At 39.5% G+C, this 21,609-nt stretch overlaps 1 protein-coding gene across 4 annotated transcripts in view; it reads right to left on the reverse strand.

Annotated features, from left to right (window-relative positions):
- The window catches only part of SH3BP2 (SH3 domain binding protein 2), a 109,148-nt gene that overhangs the window by 28,680 nt on the left and 58,859 nt on the right, over positions 1-21,609 (reverse strand). For 3 of the 4 annotated variants that reach the window (XM_020992189.2, XM_020992188.2, XM_020992193.2), the window contains one exon: positions 20,644-20,703. Coding sequence is in view for 2 of the 4 variants with exons in the window: in XM_020992193.2 (XP_020847852.1) it covers positions 20,644-20,703 (60 nt within the window). In the remaining 2 variants the exon portion in view is untranslated. Of the gene's footprint in view, positions 1-7,753; positions 7,990-20,643; positions 20,704-21,609 lie in introns of those variants that run through there. The other variant, XM_020992187.2, reaches the window with a different exon arrangement.

Below are 21,609 nucleotides of genomic sequence, written 5' to 3' on the forward strand. Positions count from 1 at the left end.
GGGATAGACTTAAAGAAAAAAAAACCCCAAGATTCTGCCCTTGGTCCTGACTGGTACTCTCAATTCAATTTTAATGATTATTTAACCAATGCCTCTCAAATGCCCAGTTGTAGGGAAGATAGTCGCGGTAGCAGCACAGTAGTAATAGCTAACATCTATATAGAGATTTAAGGATTATTTTGGTAGCCATGTAAATGATGGACTGGAGAAGGGGTACAGTGGGGAATTCCCAACACCATCAAAAGTGAAATGCATCCATGCACCGATATAAGATATGTCCATTTACCTCAAATGAGCTTTTCATCTCATATAATCTTACCAATAATTCTGTGAGGTAGGTAATATTTTTATCCTTACTTTACTTATAAGGAAACTGAGGCTGGGTCCCACCAAGTGTGTGAGACAAGATCTAAACTCCAAGTCTTTCTACCTGTATTTCCAACTCTATTCTCATACCACCTCGTTCTGGAGGGAAACTGGGGAGACTCCAGTTCCACTGGGGATATAGAGAGAACTACTATCACTTTCTAAAGTTAAGCTGCTGGATTCCTATTACCCCCTACTTTTGTCACGTCCATTTTTAGAGCTAGAAGAAACGTTAAAGATGCATAGAAACTAGGGACACCTCTAAATTGGTGAATGGGAAAAGATACCATATGATCAGACACCAAGCTTGCTGAGAAAGAATTTAAAATAAAATTCTCACACACAGACCAGGTCACAGCTGCTCTTCCTTCTTGAGCAGCCATCCTGGTTCTAGAACAGGATCCTCCATGGAGCCTCGGGACTGTGTATGTATATTCACCTTTGGTGAGAATTCATTCTAAGGTAGTAGGAACTCTGAGGAAAGGAGAGGGTAGAAACAGCAGGGACAAGAGTATCCAGGGAAGGCTTTCTGGAGTAGGAGGTAGGGTTTCAATTCAAACCATTCCAAGGGACGAGCACATCAAACAGGGACAAAGTGCCAGGGTGCTGTGGCCAGGTGCTATCTTCAGCTTTTGCCAAGGAGAGGACAGGCACCCATATACCTACAATGTAAAACTATGATAACTACATAGGGGAGGGGCACAACTGAGCTGAATATAATAAAGCACAGGCCACTGTGTTGTGGTAGGAAGCTTGGATACAAGCTCTGCCCGAAACTGTCTGTGGGGCCTGGATCCCATTTTCCTCAGCTGTAAAATGGAGTTCAAAAGATTACAGCTTTAGAGCTGGAAGAGACCTTAGAAGTTACAAAGTTACACCACCATCTTAAAGATGAGGAAATCGAAGCCCAGAAGTTCATTTACTTTGCCTAATTCCTCAGGTTGCAAAACGGGTAAAAGGTAAAACAGGGTAATAATGCATGTGATAGGGCTTCAATAATTTTGTAGTGGAATATTCAATATAGGGGCCGATTATTTTTCTTTTTTAAATCTCCAGCAATGACTTGGTGGGTGGATTTCTAGGATAAGAAGGTTTACCTTAACTGAGTTAGATGATTATCAATAAGCTATCCCAGGACCCATGAATCCAGTGAGGAAGATGGCACATCTCTCATCTAGGGTCAGTCAACAGAAACTTTGCAAAATACTGAACCAGGCCTATGTATGTATGTATGTATGTATGTATGTATGTGTATACATACGTACACACACACTCACACACACACACAAACTGAGGAGTCCGAAAGAATTGTGTGGGTCAGTTGGACAGAAGCTTTCTGCAACTCTGAGGGAAGTGCAGGCCCACAGCTGACCACAGAACTTCCGGCTCAGCTCCACCATGAGAAAGGAGAACACCTCCCACCTTCACTGAAGGGGGAAACCACAGCACAAGCCCCTCCCTTTACCACACTGCAACTGAGGTGAGGAAGCCAGCATCATCTGGGCGAGAAGTTGAGGTAGCTCTGGTTCCATGGGGAGTGAAAAAGAGAGAATTACTACTGCTTTCTAAAGAGTTAAGTTGCTGGCTTTATATCTCCCTGCCTTTGTCACATCTGTTTTTACAGCTACAAGAAACTTTAGAGATGCATAGAAATTATGGACATCTGCAAAACTGCAGGATATCCTCCACCTCACTTTGGGGTATGATGTAAAGAGTGCTGGATCTGGGGTTAGAAGACCTAGTTACAGACCTTGAGCCACTCAATCTCCTTCTCTAGACCCCAGTATCCTCAGCTAAAAGAGGTAGGGACTAGATGCCCTTTAAGCACTACCCCCCCATCCCAAAATCCAGATACATTTAATGAGTGATGAGTCACACAAAAGGAGTCAGGTGAAATGTCCGTTCTACATGATCTATTGGTAATTCCAGGCCATATGGACCTCTTACTTCCCAGAGTCCACCCCAACCCTGACCTGTAGCATCTCTCTATAGCATTCACATTGATACATGAACCCATTCAGCTCGACAGCTTTGTTCTCTGTGGTTTTCCCTGATGCTCCACCATGAAGAAATGATCTCCCCTTCCTTCAAAGGCCTAGAGTATTCTGCCCTTTCTTGTGGAACTTGCCGCATTCTGCCTTGTATTATAATAATTATCTGAATCTATACCCACTGCAAACTCCCTGAGGACACAGACCAAGTGTTATCTGAATGTTATATACTCCTGTCCATTGGTTAAGAAATGTTTGTCCAATTGAACTTTATGTCACTCACAACACTTAGGGGCACTAGGTAAGTGGCTTTTTTTAAAACAAAGTGAACTGATTCACTACCGTATATTACAGTAAAAGGTCTTGAATTATTTTCTAATTGACTCATGTTAGTCTTTTCTCCCCTACAGATGAAAGGCAGGGCCAAAGTTGTCTTCTCTAGGCTCCCACCACTTCTGACACTTAAAGGAAAAAGTGTCAAGTCAAGAAGACATCCCAGAGTTCCACCTCACACCCATCAGATTAGCAAAATGACAAAAAAAAGAAAATGACAAATGTTGACAGAGCTGTGGGAAAGCAGGCACATTGATGTACTATTGGTAGAGTTGTGAATTGGTCCAACCACTCTGGAAAGCAATTTGGAACTATGCCCTAAAAGTCACTAAACTGCATATCCTCTGACCCAGTGATACTACCACTATGCTTATATAATAAGGAGATCAAAGAAAGAGCAAAAGGACTCATACGTGTAAAAATATTTGTAGCCAATCATTTTGTAGTGGTAAAGGACAGGAGATTAAGAGAGTACTCATCAACTGCGGAATGCACAGAGAGAAGGAAAGTCAGCAGGAAGTCCAGACAGACAGGAGAGCTTAGAAAATAAGATGCTGAATGTACTGTATAGTTGGACAGAGAAGCAAGCTGTATGTGGTATGAAGTTGGGGTTGCCTGCGCAGTTCTCTTTTCCTGTTCTGCTTTTTACTTGGAAATGCTTATTTTATTTGGTATTTAAGATCAGAACAAAAAGAAAAAATAAAAATAAGAAAAAAAAACCCCAAGACATACCAAATCAAGGTGGGCTGTGAAAATTTAGGAAGGGAAGTACTTTTGGGAAATATTTGTATGCAACTTTTCCTTGACCAAACCAATAATTCCAAATGTGGCTCCCTCCCTTTCCACCCCCATCTCTTCCCCCAAAAAAGGGAGGTTATGTGATAGCACACTGGACTTGGAGTCAGGAGACTTAGGTTTGAATCCTACTTCAGACACTTATTAGTTGCGTAAATCATATGTAAAATGGGAATAATACACTGCCTCCCTCACAGGATTGTGCTGTGAAAAGCACTTTATGAACCTGAAACTGCTATGTAAATTGAGTTAATATTTATGTGATTTTTCTCATTTGGAAAACTTCGGGGATCTGATGGTAAAGGGTACCCAGACCAACCCAAACTGAGATGGAACCCTTCTTTTTGCCCTTCCATCTTACCTCTCCCTCCCACAGAGTGCCTCCACAAAGACTCTAGACACAGTGCTCCATTTTAGGTAATATTCTCCCAAAAGTGAAATGAAAGAGAATGCATCAAGGCTCTGCATGACTGTCCTTGAGTCCAAATTTGGCTCTAGAAACACTAAAGCTGAAGTACTCCAATCCCTCGTTGGGGAAGTCAATCAAAGTACATGTGATAGCCCCACAGATATGGAGGTAGCACATTAAGGCGGAACACATGGTGGGCACTAATGGATTTGGAGGCAGAAGACCTGGATTGAGAGCCTCTGTTTCTTATCCTTAAAATGGGAATAGTGTTGACAATAGCTACCTGAAATAGCAGTTGCAAAGAAAGCATTCTGTAAAGCTCAGACGCCTATAGAGATGGAAGCTGCCATGACCATGGAGACCTGCCCTCTTATTCACAGTTGATTTTAATTATGGTGGCTGGGTTGGCTGAAAGAGGAAAACTCTACAGCTCTATAAAATTCCTGCTGACCTGCAGAGGCCTTGGTTTTAGCTGCCAACAGTTCAGGGGGATTTTCTATAGAATCCAGATGTAAGGGCATTCCCTTTCGAGACAGGCTCATACTGTAAACTTGAGGGAAAAGAAACATGCTTTGGTGCTATGTGACATTTCAAATCATGAGTTCACATATTAAGATATAAAGATAGACAGACAGATAGATAGAATGGTCCTTAAAGATCATCTAATCCAACTCTCCTACCCCATTTAGACAACAAGGAAAATGAAGCTTAGAAAATGACTAACCCAAGGTGATATAGGTAAGTGGTAAGTAGCAGAGTTGGGATATGAATGTAGGTCCTCTGACTTCCAATTCGGTTCTTTGTCCACAGATCAACTTGCTTCTAATTTCCAGTGTACCACCTGCTCTTCCAGAGATTATGACAAAAGGTACTACTTTTCAAGGAAGAGGGAAGTATAGACAGCTAAAAGAAAGTTCAGAAAGGGGCTGGGGTTCAGGAAGGAGTTAAATGGTGTCTATGTATTTATACCTCCCCTTCCCTTCCCAACACATTTTTATTGAAAGACAATTAGATTATGACCTTCTTGAGGGCAGAGGAAGCCTTTTGCCTTTCTTTATATTTCTAGTGCTTAGAACCTGGCACATAGTAGATGCTTAAAATGCTTACTGACTAACCTTTTGAAAGGCCAATCAGCTCCCTAGGGTAGTTCTGGACCTCACTTTCCTTGTTGGTAAAATGGAGTGGGATGAATTGGATTAGATGAGCTCTAAGACTATGAACTCATGAGTTGATATGCCACATAGCAACAGCCAAAGGATGTTTCCTGCCCTTAAGATTTACAGTCCAAACCTCTCTCTCCTCAAGGTCTCTGGTCAAGTAGGAACATGATGGAAATCACTATACTTTTAGATCTGGAGTCTACAGAAAATCTCCTTGGACTATTGGCAGCTAAAACCAAGAGACCCCTAGGACAGCAGGAACTCTAGAGAGCTGTGGGGTTCCCTCCTTCAGCCTTCCCAGTCACCATAATAAAAGTCACTTGTGCATGGTGGGTCTATAAAAATGAAAGCAAATTCCATTGCCTCTCTGGGCCTCGGTTTCTTTATCTATAAAATGAAGGGGTTGGAGTGAATGATCTCTAAGACCTAGCTCTTACATTATGTTCTATATACCACTCTAATTCTGAAATTCCATGCTCCAAGGTCCTATTCCATGTTCTAAGTTCCCTTCTAGCTCTGACTGACATTCTATGTTCTAAGATGCCTTGCAGCTCTGACATTCTATGTTTATGTCTCAACATTGCAAGAAATCTAGTAAACTTAAAAGTCTCACAAAGAGTGAAAGGATAATTAGAAAGCCTGCTAGCTTTGTCTTGCCTATTAGTTTGTAAATTCTCTGAGGGTAAGTATGTGACCAAGTAAAACACACACACACACACACACACACACACACACACACACACACACACACACACACACACCCTTTACTTTTTTGTGTGCTGAACACTGCAACGAGTCAGGAATGAATAAATCTTCATTTAAGAAGTGCTGCATACCAGTTCTGGTAAAGTGACATTAACTCAAGTGATCCCAAGAACCTTCTTGGGATGGCTGAGCTGAAAATAGTTAAACCAACGCGTCTTAAATCTCTTGGACTTCATCAGTTTGAAAGAAGAGTAAAACAGCCCAGGATCTAAAGCAGTAAATATTCACAAGGCAATTACCCATTGAAATAATTGTCTTTGGTCCAAAGACACTGACCAAAATGAGAGTTTAGTATTTCTCAAGCTTCAATCCTCTACAGTGAGAAATATACACATAGCCCATTAAATGGTACTCTAACAATTATTATGAACATCAATACATTCCAAAAGTCTCTTTGGTGTTTTGGGTTGTACCTATTTCCAGCTATATAGCAATTCACCGCTAAAAAGCATTTTACTAACTCATTGGAGTGTTAATCCACCTCATGAGGTAGATAGTATGAGCACTATCATCCCCATTTTACAGAAACAGAGGCTCAGAAATGAACTGATTTTCCTAAGATCCCACAGTTAATAAAGGATGAAACCAAAGCTTGAACTTGAGGCTCATGATTTCATGCCTAGTTTTACTTCTATTGGACTATAAGCTCCTTGAGGGCCGAGACTATGTTGTTTTTCACCTTTGTAACCCCAGTGCCAAATACAATCTATTGCCCACTGCAAATATATAATAAATGTTGAACCAGATTTGGACTATATTACAATGTCTCCAGCATATCTGAGTCTAGAACCTTATTCTTAAACGGTACAGCTATGTCCCAATTAATTTGAATCCCCACGAAGTAGTCCTATTATTTGAACTGGAACTGGATATTTCTACTGGGCTAGAACCAAACACCATATTTTCATATAATTATATTTCACACTATTCAAAATATGTAAAACATGGTGATTGGTTCCATCCCAATGGAAATACCCAGCGCAAATTCAAATAATGGGATCTCTTCATGGGATTCATTATTCACAGAAATTAGAACATAGCTATATTCCAGAGGAACTTTGTGCAAGTCTCTTCCTCTCTTTTTTGGGCCTCAATTTCCTTATTTGGGAAATGGGAGAGTTGGATGAAATCACTGCTAAGTTTTCTTACCGCTCAAATATTCTATAATCCCATTTCAAATTCCTAATAATTAATTCTGACTGTGTTTCAGAAAGTAGTGAGTTCTTCCATTTTCCATCACTGAAAATCTTCAAGTGGATAGTAGATGACTATTTGTTGGGATGCCACTGAAAAGCATTACTACTCAAGATAAGGTTTGGATTAGATTAATTCTAAGGTCCCTTTTAACCCAAGACCGACTCTGGCCCTCTACTAACCATCAGAACACAGGGGTTAGTTATTTCATCTCTCTAAGCCTCAGTTTCCTGATCTGTAAAATGGTAATGGCAACACACCACTCAACTCACAGGGTTACTGAGAAGAAAATACTTGATAAAATCCAAAGCACTATGAAGATAAAAGTTATTTTTATTATCATCATCATGCTCATCACCATTTTAAGGTCCAACTCAGGTGGAACCAGAGCCCTGGATTCCTGGTTTCCCACTTGAACTGTGCTTTCCCATCAACAGTTACATAAGGCAGCCTGCTGTACTGGAAAGAGCACTGGAGTCAGAACACTAGAGAGAATTCTGGCTCTGCTTCTTTCAACTTGGGAGAACTTGAGCAAGTCAATCTCCCTGGGCTCCAATCTCCTGATCTTTAAAATGAGGACAGATGAGGCAATCACTAGAATTCCTTCCAATTCAAAATCCTACAAGTCCCTTAACCATAAAGATACATCTTAAGGCAAATGCTATTACAAGTAGTAGAAGGAGTGAGAGGGGGTAAAAAAAAAAAAAGCAGAAAAGAATCTTGTTCCCCAAGATACTAACCTGAAAGTATTTACTCTACACATGGTTTTCTTGCTGTATGCTGTACCCAATACGTATTTCCTTTGTACTGATGAATCCATCAATTTCTCAGGGTTTGGGAGAAGAGACAAGCGACAGCATCCTTGCTTCTCCTGTGGACTTGACAGGCCCACATGCCACGCAATTCCGCTCAGGGGCTCCCCCAGCTAGGTTTTGGTCAAGTTGGGCTGTTGAGCAGTCACTAGTTTCTTTTGCTTTCTGTCTGACTTCCTGTTGCTCAGGGGGTATAAGGGAAAGGGGGCGGGGAGGGCCACTGGACAGTCTCATGCAAAGCCCCACATTTCCTGACTTTCTCAGGCAGTGTGAGGAATCTGAAACTTGACAGGGTGCTGGCAGCCAAGGGCTAGCTCAATTCTACTTATGTGAAACACACACACACAAAATCCAAACAGCTTTTGACACTTATTTCATTGGGGGGGGGGAAAGGGGGTGGGGGGAGGGTAAGAAAAGGCTGAAAGGAAAGAAAGATTATAGACAGCTTTACAACGAAATGAAGAAGCTATGGATGGAAACCCCAGTATTCAAAGCTACAACCACATTCTCCTATTGTTTAAATATCAACCAGCTAGCCTTACTATATTCACTCATTTTTTTTTTCATAAAATGAAAGTGTATGGGAAGGGGAAAATGGCTAAATCCTATGCAGAGATGGACAGTCATTCCTTGCTAGTCCCCAAACAGTAAAGTTTTTAAGTGTTGTTTTCCCCAACCAAACCACTATACATGAACCTCCAGGATAAAACCTTTAAGAGAAAAAAAACCTGCCTGTCCATTTATCTATCTAATCCCCACATTACATTCCTTCAGCAATTTCATAAGCTAACACCTATCAAAAGGCATTCAAAATCCTCCATGACCCATCTCCCTCCTATCTTTCCAGTCTTATACTGTTCTCCTTCCTCATAACCTCTGCAATCCAGTGATGCTGGCACCTTTGCTGTTCCTCAAACAAGGTCCCTCACTCATGTCTGGAATTCTCTCCTTCCCCATCCCCATATCTCTTAGCTTCCCTACCTTGAGTCCCAGATAAGATTCCATCTTCTGCAAGAAGTCTTTCCCAATTCCACTTAGTGCTATCCCTCCCTTCTAAGGATTACCTCCCATTTTCCCAGCATATGTCTTGCTTGTACATAGTTGTCTACTTGCCAGTTCCACTATTAGACTGTGAGCTCCTTGAAGGCAGGAACTGTTTTTTGCCTTTGTACTCCCAGTGCTTGGGCATGGTACCTGGCATATAGTAACTGCTTAATCAATGCTTGTCGAATGACAGTAATAAAACAAATTTATAAAAATTCTACTAGAGTCTCTATTCAGGAGAGCCAACTTGATTAGAATAAAATCATGGAAATGGACAGGCCCTTTAGCAGCAACTAGTCCAGCTTCGGAGTGCAAGAACCTCTACAACAACTCTGACAGGCTTTGCTTGAACACCTTTAGCAACAGAGACGTCAGTCCCTAATAAGGCAGCTAGTTTCTATGATACCTTTGATTGTTAGGAATGTCCTATAAATATGAGCCAAAATTTTCTTTCCTATATATTACACTCATTGGTGCTGGGTAACAATCGCTCACATTTCTTTTTTTTTTGGGGGGGGTGCAGTGGAAGCAATCAGAGTTAAGTGACTTGCCCAGGATCACATAGCTAGTACATGGATGACGCTGGATTTGAACTCAGGTCCTCCTGACTCCAGGGCTAGTGCTCTATCCACTGCACCACCTAGCTCCCCTCACTCACATTTCTATAGTACTCAAAGGTTTATAAAGTATTTTCTTTATACCAGCCTGGTGTAGAAGTACAAGTGTCATTCCCATTTTACAGATGAAGACACTAAAGCTCAGACAGGTTAAGTGATTGGCCCTGGGTCACTTGGATAATAAGCACTGGATCTGAGTGTAAAAAGAGCTTTCTCAACTCCAACTGAGATGTCTTCAGGGTTCTCTTGGCCACACTAAGTGGAACAGAATAAACCTTCCCACTTCCACATGAGCATCATTCAGGTAGATATTTGAAGAAAGCTATCTTATCTTTCCTTATACCTTAGCTAACCAATCACTCAACTTCTAGACCCTGTGCTTATAAATATTGCATTATTCACCTAGTCAAATATTTACCAAATGCCTCTTCTGTGCCCAGGTTAAAGCTAGGCAGCAAGAGATATTAAAAGAAAAAAAAAGATATAGTCTCCACTCTAGGAGCTTAGACTCTAGTTAGAGAGGCAAGATGTGCACACATAACACAGGTAAAAATAAGGAGGCAGTAACTCAATTTGGCTTGGGAGCCACGTGGTCTTGTGTCATTGGACTCTGGGAGACAGTGCTGGCCTAGATATGCTATAGTGCTCCCTTCTCCCCCATCCCTCATCACCTTGCCTGACCTGGTTGTGGGGCACTTCCCCAAATCCGTTTCTTGACTCTTGAAGGTTTGTACTTATCAGGTACAGAAACAGAACTCAAGGACAGGTCCACACAGCACACAGGTACGAATGAGACCGAGACCTCCCCTGCTGGAAGACTGACCCAGCCTCTAGCTAACCTCCTCCCATCTTTTAACCCTCCCGGGTTGAAATCCACAGGCTGAGGATTCCTGCCTTCCAAACTCACTCTGCCAACCAGAACATACCTTACAGGTGCAAGGATCTTGGTGAGAGCAGCCCCAAGACTACGCCAGCCCAAAGAGCTCATAGCTACCATACCCTTGGTGCTCCCACCCGGGAGCAGAAAAATAGGTAGTAAATTAAACAAAGTTAAACACAAAACCAATAATCCTGCAACTAAACAAAGAACCTCAGGATGAAAAGACCCTAAGGCAGGAAGGGGTTCTTCATCTTTTTGTGCCACATTGGCTCCTTTGACAATTCCGGAAAAGTCTATAGACCCCTTCTCAGAATAAAGTTTTTAAATGCATAAAAGAGGATTACAATGGAAACCAATAATGTTGAAATACAGTTATGAAAAAAATTTTAAAACAAATTCACAAGACCCAGAATAAGAACCCTTGCCTTAAGGGCTAAGATTCCTCCAGAAATCCAAGTTGACAACATCAATGGACAGGGTGGTAGTCTTAACAGACTAGTGAACTGAATAATAAATCTATCAAGGGAATTAGGGGACAGTAATACAGTTTTAAAAAAAAGACAATGAAGTGAAACAGCAACAGCAAATAGAATCTACAAAATCAAAGATCGATTCATCATAAAAAATAAAATTGAAGAATAAACTCAGAAAAAACAGAACCCACCAAAAGCAACTAATGAATACCTGAGGGAAAAAATACCAGATTTGGGAGATAAAGTAAGAAATATAAACATCAGTTTCTGAATAAGAAAAGAAATGGTATATCTAATAACCTAAGTGGAGAGAATTTTCCACAATAGACTACATCAGACAATACTGATGCAGTAGAAAGAACACTGAATCGAGATCCAGAAGACCTGACTTCAAGTTTTAGTTCTGTTCTTTATTCCCTATGTCACCATAGTAAAGTCACAACCTCTCTGGGCTTCAGATTCCTCAACTATAAAACGAAGGGTTCAGTATCAATGACCTCTAAGACTGCTTCCAATGATAAATCTATGATCCTAGGTTGACAGAACATATAGGATTCTAGCAAGGTGAGACTGATCCTAGATTTGATTCATCAACACAAAACTGTAAAACTAAAGCATTACAAAGACAAAGGAAAAATTACCTAATTGTCAAAAAAGGAAAAATCATTTAAAGAAATACTCATAGGAGCAATACTGGGCTTTTCAAAAACAATCAATGGACAAATGTCAAAGTTGAACAAAAATATTTTTTAAATATTTTTGAAAATAGGACTGGAACCCAAAATCATGTGCCCTGAAACTATGACTCTATTGTTTGAAAACAGAATTAGTCAACAAGCATTTATTAAACGCTTACTATGTAAAGAACACTAAAAATCTGTACTTGTCATTTTAAAAGGCAGTTACCATAGACAATGAAAGATGGAAATAGAGTTGGGGGTGGGAAGAGAGAAACTGCCAAAGGCAAAGCTTCTCTAAACTAAAAAAGAAGGTTAATCTTCAGAGAAGCATATGAATTAGCAAAAAATAAATAAATAAAATGTTTATTCACATTGTCCATTATTCACATGTTTAATACACACATAAAGTCGTACTCCAATGGCTCCAATGGGGAGGAAGGGTACAAGAGAGCAGGGGGATGACAGAGAGAAGGGCAGATTGGGAAAGGGGTAATCAGAAGGAAGTACTTCTGAGGAGGAACAGGGTCAGAAGAAAGAACAGAATAAATGGGGAGGGGCAGGATAGGATTAAGGGAAATAGAGTTAGTTTTTCACAACATGTCTACTATGGACGTGTTTTGCATAACTGCACATGTATGGCCTGTATTGACCTGTTTGCCTTTTCAATCAGGGCGGGTGAGGTAGGAGGAAGGGAGAAAATTTGGAACCCAAAGTTTTAAAAACATATGTTTAAAAAAAATGTTTCCACATGCAACTGGGAAATAAGAAATACAGGAAATGAGGTACAGAAATCTATCCTGCCCTATGGGAAAATAGAAGGGGAAGGGGATAAGAGAAGGGGGGGGAGTGACAGAAGGGAGGGCAGACTAGGGGAAGGGGTATTCAGAATACATGCCATCTTGGGGTGGGGGGAGGGGCAAGATGGGGTGAAAATATGGAATTCAAAATCTTGTGGAAGTAAATATTGAAAACTAAAAATAAATTTATATAAAAAAAAGAAAAGGAAGATTTGGAGAATCTTATCAAAAAGACAATCCTCTATACATGACATTCTCCTTTGCTGTAACCAGGTGATGATCTAACTCAGAAAACCAGCTGATTCTGAAATGACTGCTATACCTATAACCATCATTTCCTATTGATTAAGATAGAGTCAGATTCATCTGGTGATTTTGTTCAGTGATTAACCAGAGTGATAACTACTGAAATGAAAATAGCATCCCTTGTATTTATATATTGTCTGCCTCTTTTGGAGGCCTTTGAAACTATGACAAATCCTTGTTTACCTTAGGAGGTTTATGTGACTTTGTTTAAAATGAAAAAGACGAACAAGATGATTTTTTTTCACTACTGGCTTGCAATTCATTTAGTTTTCATAAAGAGGTCCCAGTGTGGTAGATTATCCTTGGTTCTTCACCTTTCATTGCAAGTATTTGTTGTATATTTGTGTGGTCATCAGTGATGGCAAGGACGTGCATGTGTTTTTATTCCTAGAATGATTGGGAAACAGGATATTCTGTCCTGGGGGCATGAGTCCAGGGAGAATGACACACTAATTGACTAATTGAATATTTGGGTTAACTTTGAGTAATATGTATATACACAAATATTATCTATTGACTAATGGTGGCATTTAATAAATGTTTATTAATTTAAAAAAAGTTGTCCTTAGAGAGACAAATAGTACATTTTCTTGTGGGTCCAAAGGCAAAGGCCACAATGTAAAAAATTATGAGATACTTGGTCAGCTTGTACTTCAATGCTCAAGAAAAAAACATTTTCAAGAAGACCATGATGAAGATCCTTGTAGTTATAACAATAATAATAAAAAAAAATAGCTAGCATTTATATTATACTTTAACGTTTACAAAACATTTTACAAATATTATCTCATTTTATCCTCACAACAAACTGAACACTGAATGCTATTATTAGAGGCAGTTTCCTCAACTGTAAATGGGTAGAAGAATAGTACCTACCCCCCCCCGGCTTCTTAAGAGAATTATATGAGATATTATTTGTAAAATGCTTAGCACAGCGCCTGCTATGTATGTAGTAGGCACTATACAAATGCTTATTCTCTTCCCTGCTACTATCCTCATTATTATCCTGAGATAATATCCTGAGAACCTGAAGCAGCAAGCAGTTAACTGACTTGCCCAAGATGAGGTATATAACAAAATTCTGTGAAAAACATGAAAAGACTCTTCAAATTAAATCAATATATGCTATAATACTCAGTGGATTTAATGCAAATGTGGGCATAAGGGAAGACAGTGAAACATGTTGGAAAATAGGCTTGAAATTGAGAAATTAAAGGCATCAAAGGCTTAAAGACTTCACAGGAGCCTTACACAAACAAGTCATGAGTGCTTTCTTCAAGAAGAAACTTGATAGGAACTAGACATGAGAAAGATTAAATTACACTTGTTTGTTAAAGGTATTTGTCCATGCCAAGAGGGATATCTAGCACAGAATCCAAATGCGAGGGGGATTCTCCTATAGATAGTAAGGTCCTCCCAATGCTTGTGTCTGTAAATGGCGTTAAGTACCAGAACACTGTTGGGCTTCCCAAATGAATGATCACTTTAAAGAGTTTAAACTAACTTCACAGAAAAAACAAGCAGATAAAGAATGCCTATTGTCCAGGCTATGATCTGCAGTTGAATGGGCAACCCAGAGAGGTGGTCTGCCCATCTGTCCATCCATCCATCCATCCATCCATCATCTATCTATCTACCTATCTATATCTATCTATCTAAAGACAATGAGATTTTTTCCATTTTGCAACTGGATTGTCTTTGAGAAATAAATAATTATTTTAATGACCCCAAGCTTCTCCCTGAAAGAGGGCTAATTTTTTTTTCCTAGGCAATGGAGGTAAGTGACTTGCCCAGGGTCACACAACTAGTGTCAAGTGTCTGAGGCTGGATTTGAACTCAGGTCCTCCTGACCCCAGGCCCAATGCTTTATCCACTGTGTCACTTAGCTGCCCCCAAGGGCCAATATTTTTTTTTAACACACGTAACTTCTAAATCAGATTTCTTTATGTATATACTTTAATACCAGTCTCTTCCCAACAACCACCCCCATAACTGTATTTCACATTTTAAAAGTTATGCATAACCACTTCTGCAGTGACTACAACCCATAGTATACATCACTTTCCATTGCTGATTTGTTGATGAAAAATACATGGATACGTTAAGATGCAAAAACTAGCATAGTCCAGGTGTAGTTGATTTGAGAATGGTTGTCTTTTACTTCTCTTCATTTACATTTTTGTAGACACTGCATGGGAGAGACTCGTGATGGAAAATGCTATCCATATCCAAAGAAAGAACTAGGGAATCTGAATGCAGATTGAAGCACACTATTTTCTCTCTCATTTTTTTGCTTTGTTTTTTTTCTTTTTCGTGGTTTTTCCCTTTTGTTCTGATTCTTCTTTCACAATGTGACTAATGTGGAAATATGTTTAATACAATTGTACATGTATAGCTTATATCAGATTGCTTTTTGTCTTGGGAAGCTGAGAGGCGAGGGAAGGAGAAAAAAATCTTATAAATCTCAAATCTCAAAATCTTATAAAAGTGAATGTTGAAAACTATCTTTACATAATTAGAAAAAATAAAATACTATTCAGTGGGAAAAAACCAATAAAAGCTTTAAAAAGTTGTATGTAAATATTAACTGGTATTACAACCAAATCCAAAAAGATGGTTAAAAAAATGGAAAAATTCCATGTTGGAGGGGCTGAAGGAAGAAAAGTATGCTAAATGACAAGCTAGTGAAACAATACATTGCTCCAACTACTCTGGAAAACAAGCATCATACAAGAATAGCTCTAAATTTTTCATAACCTTTGACTCAGAAATCCTTTACTGGTATACTCCAAACAGGTTAATGACAAGACAGACAGGAAACTACCATTCAGTCAATAAGCATTTATTAAGTGCTTATTAGGTGGCAGTCATTGAGCTGGTAAGTGCTGGAAATACAAAGAAAAAGCAAAATATTTCTGCCCTCAAGGAGCTTACATTCTAGGGAGGATTGTGTATATAAACAGCTATACAAAAGATACATACACCCAGCAGCATTATTCGTAATTTCCCTCCTGTCCCCCAAAAAAAGTCACCTCAAAAAACAAAAAACTATGTGAAACCACAAGACATGCCCAACAGCTGGGAAACAGCTGAACACATTATAGTATGTGACTGTAACAGAACATTACTGTATCATGATGAATGAGGTATTCAGAGAAACATGGGAAAATTCACGTGAAATGCTGAAAAGTAGACCTTCTAGAAGAGCAATACACAGGCAGGCTACCACAATGCAAACAGGAACAACACCAAAAGATAACAAAACTTAGGTCAAAGGCAACAAATAATGTTGGTACTACAGGAATAAAGCTAAAATGCACACTCTTCCTTTCTGTTAAGGACTGGTAAATTATGAAAGACCCAAATGTCATGTACAGTCAATCATAGTCACACTATGAGCTAGTTTTGTTTAATTGTTTTTGGGGCATTTTGGATGTCTATGAGTGAGGGGAGTGGGGGGGGCGGGGCCGACCAAATGCTATGAAATGTTCATAGTAGCACCCAAGTAAAATGATCAATAAAAATTTTTATTTAAAAATAATGGAAATAGCCAAGGTAATTTCCCAGGGGAAAAGGGAAGTTGAGACGTTTGTGCAAGGTCTCTGGATGAGTCAATCACCCTTCAAAAACTTCCCAAAATGGAGGTAAAGATGAGGCAGAGATGAAACAAGAAATCCCACTTCCTTTTGTGACAAAAATAAAAAGAAGCACCACAGAGAATCTTAGAAAAGAGGCAATACGTGTCGTTTTGGATCGTTAGATGCCTCCTGTTTTCTTGCCCGATAGTCCCAATCCAAGGTGGGATGGGAATCAAATGAAATTCAATTTAGTTTTGCAGGGAAAAAAAAGAACATTAGAAGGAGAATTTACAACAGAATATGAGAGAGGAAGGGGGCTTAGAAATGACCTACTCTACTCTCATTATTTTACAAATAGGAAACTGAAGTCTGGGGAGGGGAAGCTCCTTTTTAAGGTCACACAACTTTAATGAAAATATTTAAACTTCTTTCTAGTTAGTTACATGCTAAATTAAGTATTACTTTAAATGTATGAAAAAATCAATGTCAGTACTCTCTCTACCAAGGCTGATCACACAGGTCTCCACACCATAGCTGACTTGTCTTTTTGGAAGAGGACTGTGTTCAAAAAGATACATCACTTGTCAACTCTCAGTGATGAGGCTCTCAAAAGAGTTTAGGTAGGCTGGTCTTTGAATCATTGGTGGAACTAACCTTAAAAACAAACACCCAAATCCCATTTCCCCCCATAACTTCAAGATTCTCAGGGATTTTTGGATTTGTACAGTGCCTTGTGAGGATTAGTAAGGAGTATTTAGCCTATTTATTGTAAGAAGCACTAATAGTATTATCATTATTGTTACTACCAGGATAAATGGTTTTATTAGTGATAATACTACTAATAAAAACAGGTCCTTGTGAAAGGGTGAAGTTTAAACCATTTGTCTGGCTCAGATTCTCTACCTGACTAGGGAGGAGAAAGATTAAGAATTCTGTTTGATTACATTGCCTAAGAGCAAGAACCCTGCTCAGCAAGTTACTAATCTGAATCACTGTATATCAAGCTATGGAGCCCTGGAGTTCCCAGGAATGCCAGGGACTTGAAACTATGTTTCTCCCTTCCTCTGAATGAATCAATAAATGAAAAAGTATTTGCTAAGTATTTACTACGTGCTGAACAATGTGCTCTGTGCTAAGGGATATGAACAGAAGAAAAGACATTCTTTCCTCCCCAGGAGCTCACATTCCAATTGGAGAAGATAATACCTGTGAAACAGTTCAGTTTCAGACAGCAGGGAAAACCCCAGGTGTTCTTAGAATATAGGCCAGATGCAAGTCCCAGGGATCCCTAGGGTGGACTGATAACAGTGTCCAAGGGCCCAGAGGGCACAGTATTAAGTAGATGGTAAAACGTCCAGGAGTTCTACTCACTCGACTGAAATAGTTCTCCAACTTATCAATGACCCGGATGATCATTAGGATGTAATGCAACGGCATATGGTAAGGCTTGTTAGTCCTTTTCTATCTCAATGGAAGGCTTATATATACCCAGCTGAGTATGTTCCTCTTCCTGCCCACTGGCCCATGGGGTCTAATTGGATCAGGAGACAAGGGGCAAACGGAAGGCAAAAGGGAAGTATGCCCTATTGGCAGCTCTTCCCATCAATGATCCCCATTCCTCCTAACCCCCATTCTGGTTCCTAACACTTTCCTCCTTACTGACTTCAATGAAGAACTCTTGCAATCAAATTCCTCTTGTCAATTCACTTATAGTCAGTTTCCTCTCTGTATAATGAAGGGATTGGACAAAATCAAAGAATCATAGATTTAGAGACAGAAGGCACATGAGATATCATCTAGTCCAATCTATGTATTTTTCAGCTCAAAGGCTAGTGACTTGTCCAAAGACACACAGGTAGAAAGGGGCAATCAACCGATCAACAAGCATTTATTAAATACTATATTCCAGGCAATGTGCTAAGCACTAGGAATGCAAACAAAAATTAAAAGCACTTCCTGCCTTCAAAGAGCTTACATTCTAATGGGGAGAAACAATAATAACAATTAATAATAATAGTTAACATTTATAGAGTTCTTTAAATTGATAAAAGATTCTACAAATATTATCTCATTTTATTCTCACCTACTTGGGAGGTAAATATGTAACTATTATTCCCACTTTATAGTCTGTAACTGAGATAGAAGTTAAGTGACTTACCAAGTTTTACGTAGCTAATAAGTGTTTGAGGATATATTTAAATTCAGGACTTTCTGACTCCAACTCCAGCTCTCTATTCATTGTGCCACCTAGTGGCCTGTACATAAATAGGTATATGCAACCTATTCATAGTTATATACAAGATACATTCATCAGAGTAGATAGGAGATAACCTTAGAAGGGAAGCCACTAACAGTTGGATGGGGGCTGGGAATATCTTCCTGTAGAAGGTAACAGATCTGAAATAAGCCACAGATTCTAAGAGGCAGAGGTGAAGAGGGGGAAAAAAACATTTCAGGAACATAGGACAGCCAGTGCAAAGGAACAGAGATGGGAAACAGAGTCATGAGTGAGGACCAGTAATGGACTATTGAGTACATGGAGGGGAGGAAAGTTGGAAAGGTGGGACATGGCCAGGTGGATAAAAACATTACATAACAAACTATGGGGTCTGAATGCAGATCGAAGCATGTTATTTAGTCTCTCTCTTTTTTCTTTCTTCTTTCTTATGGTTTCTCCCATTGGTTCTAATTCTTCTTAACAACACTGAGTAATGTGAAAATAGGTTTAATATGAATGCATATGTAGAGTCTATATCAAACTGCACACCATCTTGGTGGGGGGGAGGAGAGAGATGGGGAGAAAATTTGGAACTCAAAATCTTATGGAAGTGAATGTTGAAAACTAAAAATAAATCAACAAACTTAAGAACTTTAACAAACAGAAGATTTCATATTTGATTGATTATTAGAGGTAACAGAACATTTATTAAGTATCTCCCACTTGCCTTGCTAAGTACTCTGCTAAGCATGAGGCTACAAACAGAAAAAACAAAAAACAAGTCAGTCTCTGTTCTCAAGAAGTTCATACTCTGACTCGGGGAGACAACACCTAAAAATCAGTTTAGTTTCAGAAGTCTATGGAAAAGCCCAGAAATACTGCAATGGAAGGGCAGATGGCAAGGCCCCAGGTTTCCTATTCAATTTCAACTGCTCTCTCCAAACTTACCAGGGTTCTCTTGATAGCCAAATCTAATGGTCTTTCCCATATGTTCATTCTTCTTGACCTCTCAGTAGCATTCAACACTGCGGACCACCTTCTCCTTTTAAATACTCTTCTCTCTTCTATGTTCTAAGGTTCATGCTAGCTTTATCACTTTTATAGTCTGTGTTTCTAATCCCTCAGATCCAGCCTACTTCCCCGAGGAAGATACTTCTAGCTTCTCTCTGGCCAGTGGTATGGAGGGCGGAAAAAAGGGAAACAAATGGGAATGGTAGTAGAGGTCTTGCAGGGAGGGATTCTGAAATTTTTTTCAATGGACATATTTTGGAAAGGAAGATGAGACAGATATTTAAATGTCTCACTACATAACAGAGTGATAGGTCTGGAGTCAGAAAGGCCTGAGTTCAAATTGAGCCTCAGACACTTACTAGTTGTGTGACTGGGCAAATTGCTTTACTACTGCTGGCTTGTTTCCTCATCTGTAAAATGGGGATATTTTACACCTATGTCCCAGAGTTGCTGTGAGGATAAAATGAGTTGACGTTTGTAAAGCGATCTGCAAATCTTAAAACGATGTTCCAATGCTAAAGGTAAGAAACCATGGAATTTCTGAAATACAGCAATAATAATTCATAAAACCACCTTGTATTGGAGGCTTTTACATTTCTGAGTGCCTTCTCTGAAGGTGAGTTGGCAAAGCGGTTTTGTAATACTTTATTATACTGAAGGAAAAAGATGGAGGCATTGAAGAACAGTAGAAAGACCAACAGATTTGGAGTCTCAGGGCTTGGATTGGAATCCCAGCTTTGATACTATTTTTGTAAATGCAGTAGGCAAGTAACTCTCCCTCTCTGGGCTTCCATTTCCCAGTGTGTAAAATAAGAGGGTTGAACAGGATGATTGAAATCCTATATTACAAAGCAGGTCACACTGATAGGCACAGTCACTTCCCCTGAAGGGCTGACCTGCAGTGACATGCTATGATGGGAGAAGTTTTTATGGAAGACGTCCTAGAACTGTATTCGGTTAAAACATCTTCCAGCAGGAGGAAACTAACCATCTACCCTGCAGCAGTTCATCCTTTTAACAGCAAGAATACTGTAGCAATGTTATATTTCTACAAATGACAGACCACCAAAATCTCAGAAGAACTAAAGCATCAAACAGTTCAAAGGTTAGTGGGAAAATGAAGCATGGGCCTTGAAGGGACTATACCATGTTAGAAACAGCATCTCAGGTCATTCCAAGTGCAAATTCTAAGTAAGAGGTGAGAAGGAACTTACCCAACAAATAAATGTCAGCAAACCTGAACCAAGGTGAAGCACTAATCAGTAATCTTGTCTCTAAAAGGAAAAGAGAAAAAAAAGGGCATTTACTTTGGGGTAAAAAGAGACCCCCTAGGCTACAGATGGTGTTGGATCCATTTCAAGGGTAGAAAGAGAAAAACCAAGCTGCATGCAGTTCTGAGGAATGAGAGGATCAACAATTCAATCCCAAAGGTGGCAGTGATCTGTGTAGCAAGGAGGAAGGAGTTTCCTTGGCATTTCAGTTTGACTGTCTTTAGGTGAAGAAGCTTTCAACCTTTCAAAACACTATGAAGAACATGAGAATTCTGGCTCTTAGAGTTCATTACCTACTCCAAAGTAAAGATCACAGAACAAAGTCAGGAAACAGAAGGCATTGAGATGCCATTGCCAACATCCCATCTTTATCTTTTTTTTTTTCCTGGGTGGAGGGAAGGCAATTAGGATTAAGTGATGCCCAGGGTCATACAGCTATTAAGTGTCTGAGGCCACATTTGAACTCAAGTCTTCCAGGTTCCAGGGCCAGTGCTCTATCCATTGAGCCAGCTAGCTGCCTCCCAACATCCCATTTTTAAAGCAGGGTTTGGTTTCATTGTTTTTTTTTTTTAACTTTTTGTGTGTTATGGACCCCTTTCATAGTCTGGTGAATTCTATGGACCTCTTCTCAGAATAATCTTTTTAAATTTATATGATGAAAGCCATTAGATTATAAAGGAAACCATTAAACAGAAACAGAGTTGTGAAAATACATTTTTTAAAAGCTTAAACTCCAGGTTAAGAACCCTTGCCTTAAAGCAATTACCAGACTTATCAATGATGAGCCTAATAGATTTCCTCAGACAAGGGAATATATCAGCTTGGGGGGGAAAATCATCAAAATAACCACACTTTGTATTAAAATTAGCTTCAGTGTTATCAGTTTCACTTAATATGGAAGAAACAGAT

The sequence above is a fragment of the Phascolarctos cinereus genome, unplaced genomic scaffold, assembly GCF_003287225.1.
Source record: "Phascolarctos cinereus isolate Bilbo 61053 unplaced genomic scaffold, phaCin_HiC Scaffold_9;HRSCAF=440, whole genome shotgun sequence".
NCBI lineage: Eukaryota > Metazoa > Chordata > Mammalia > Diprotodontia > Phascolarctidae > Phascolarctos > Phascolarctos cinereus.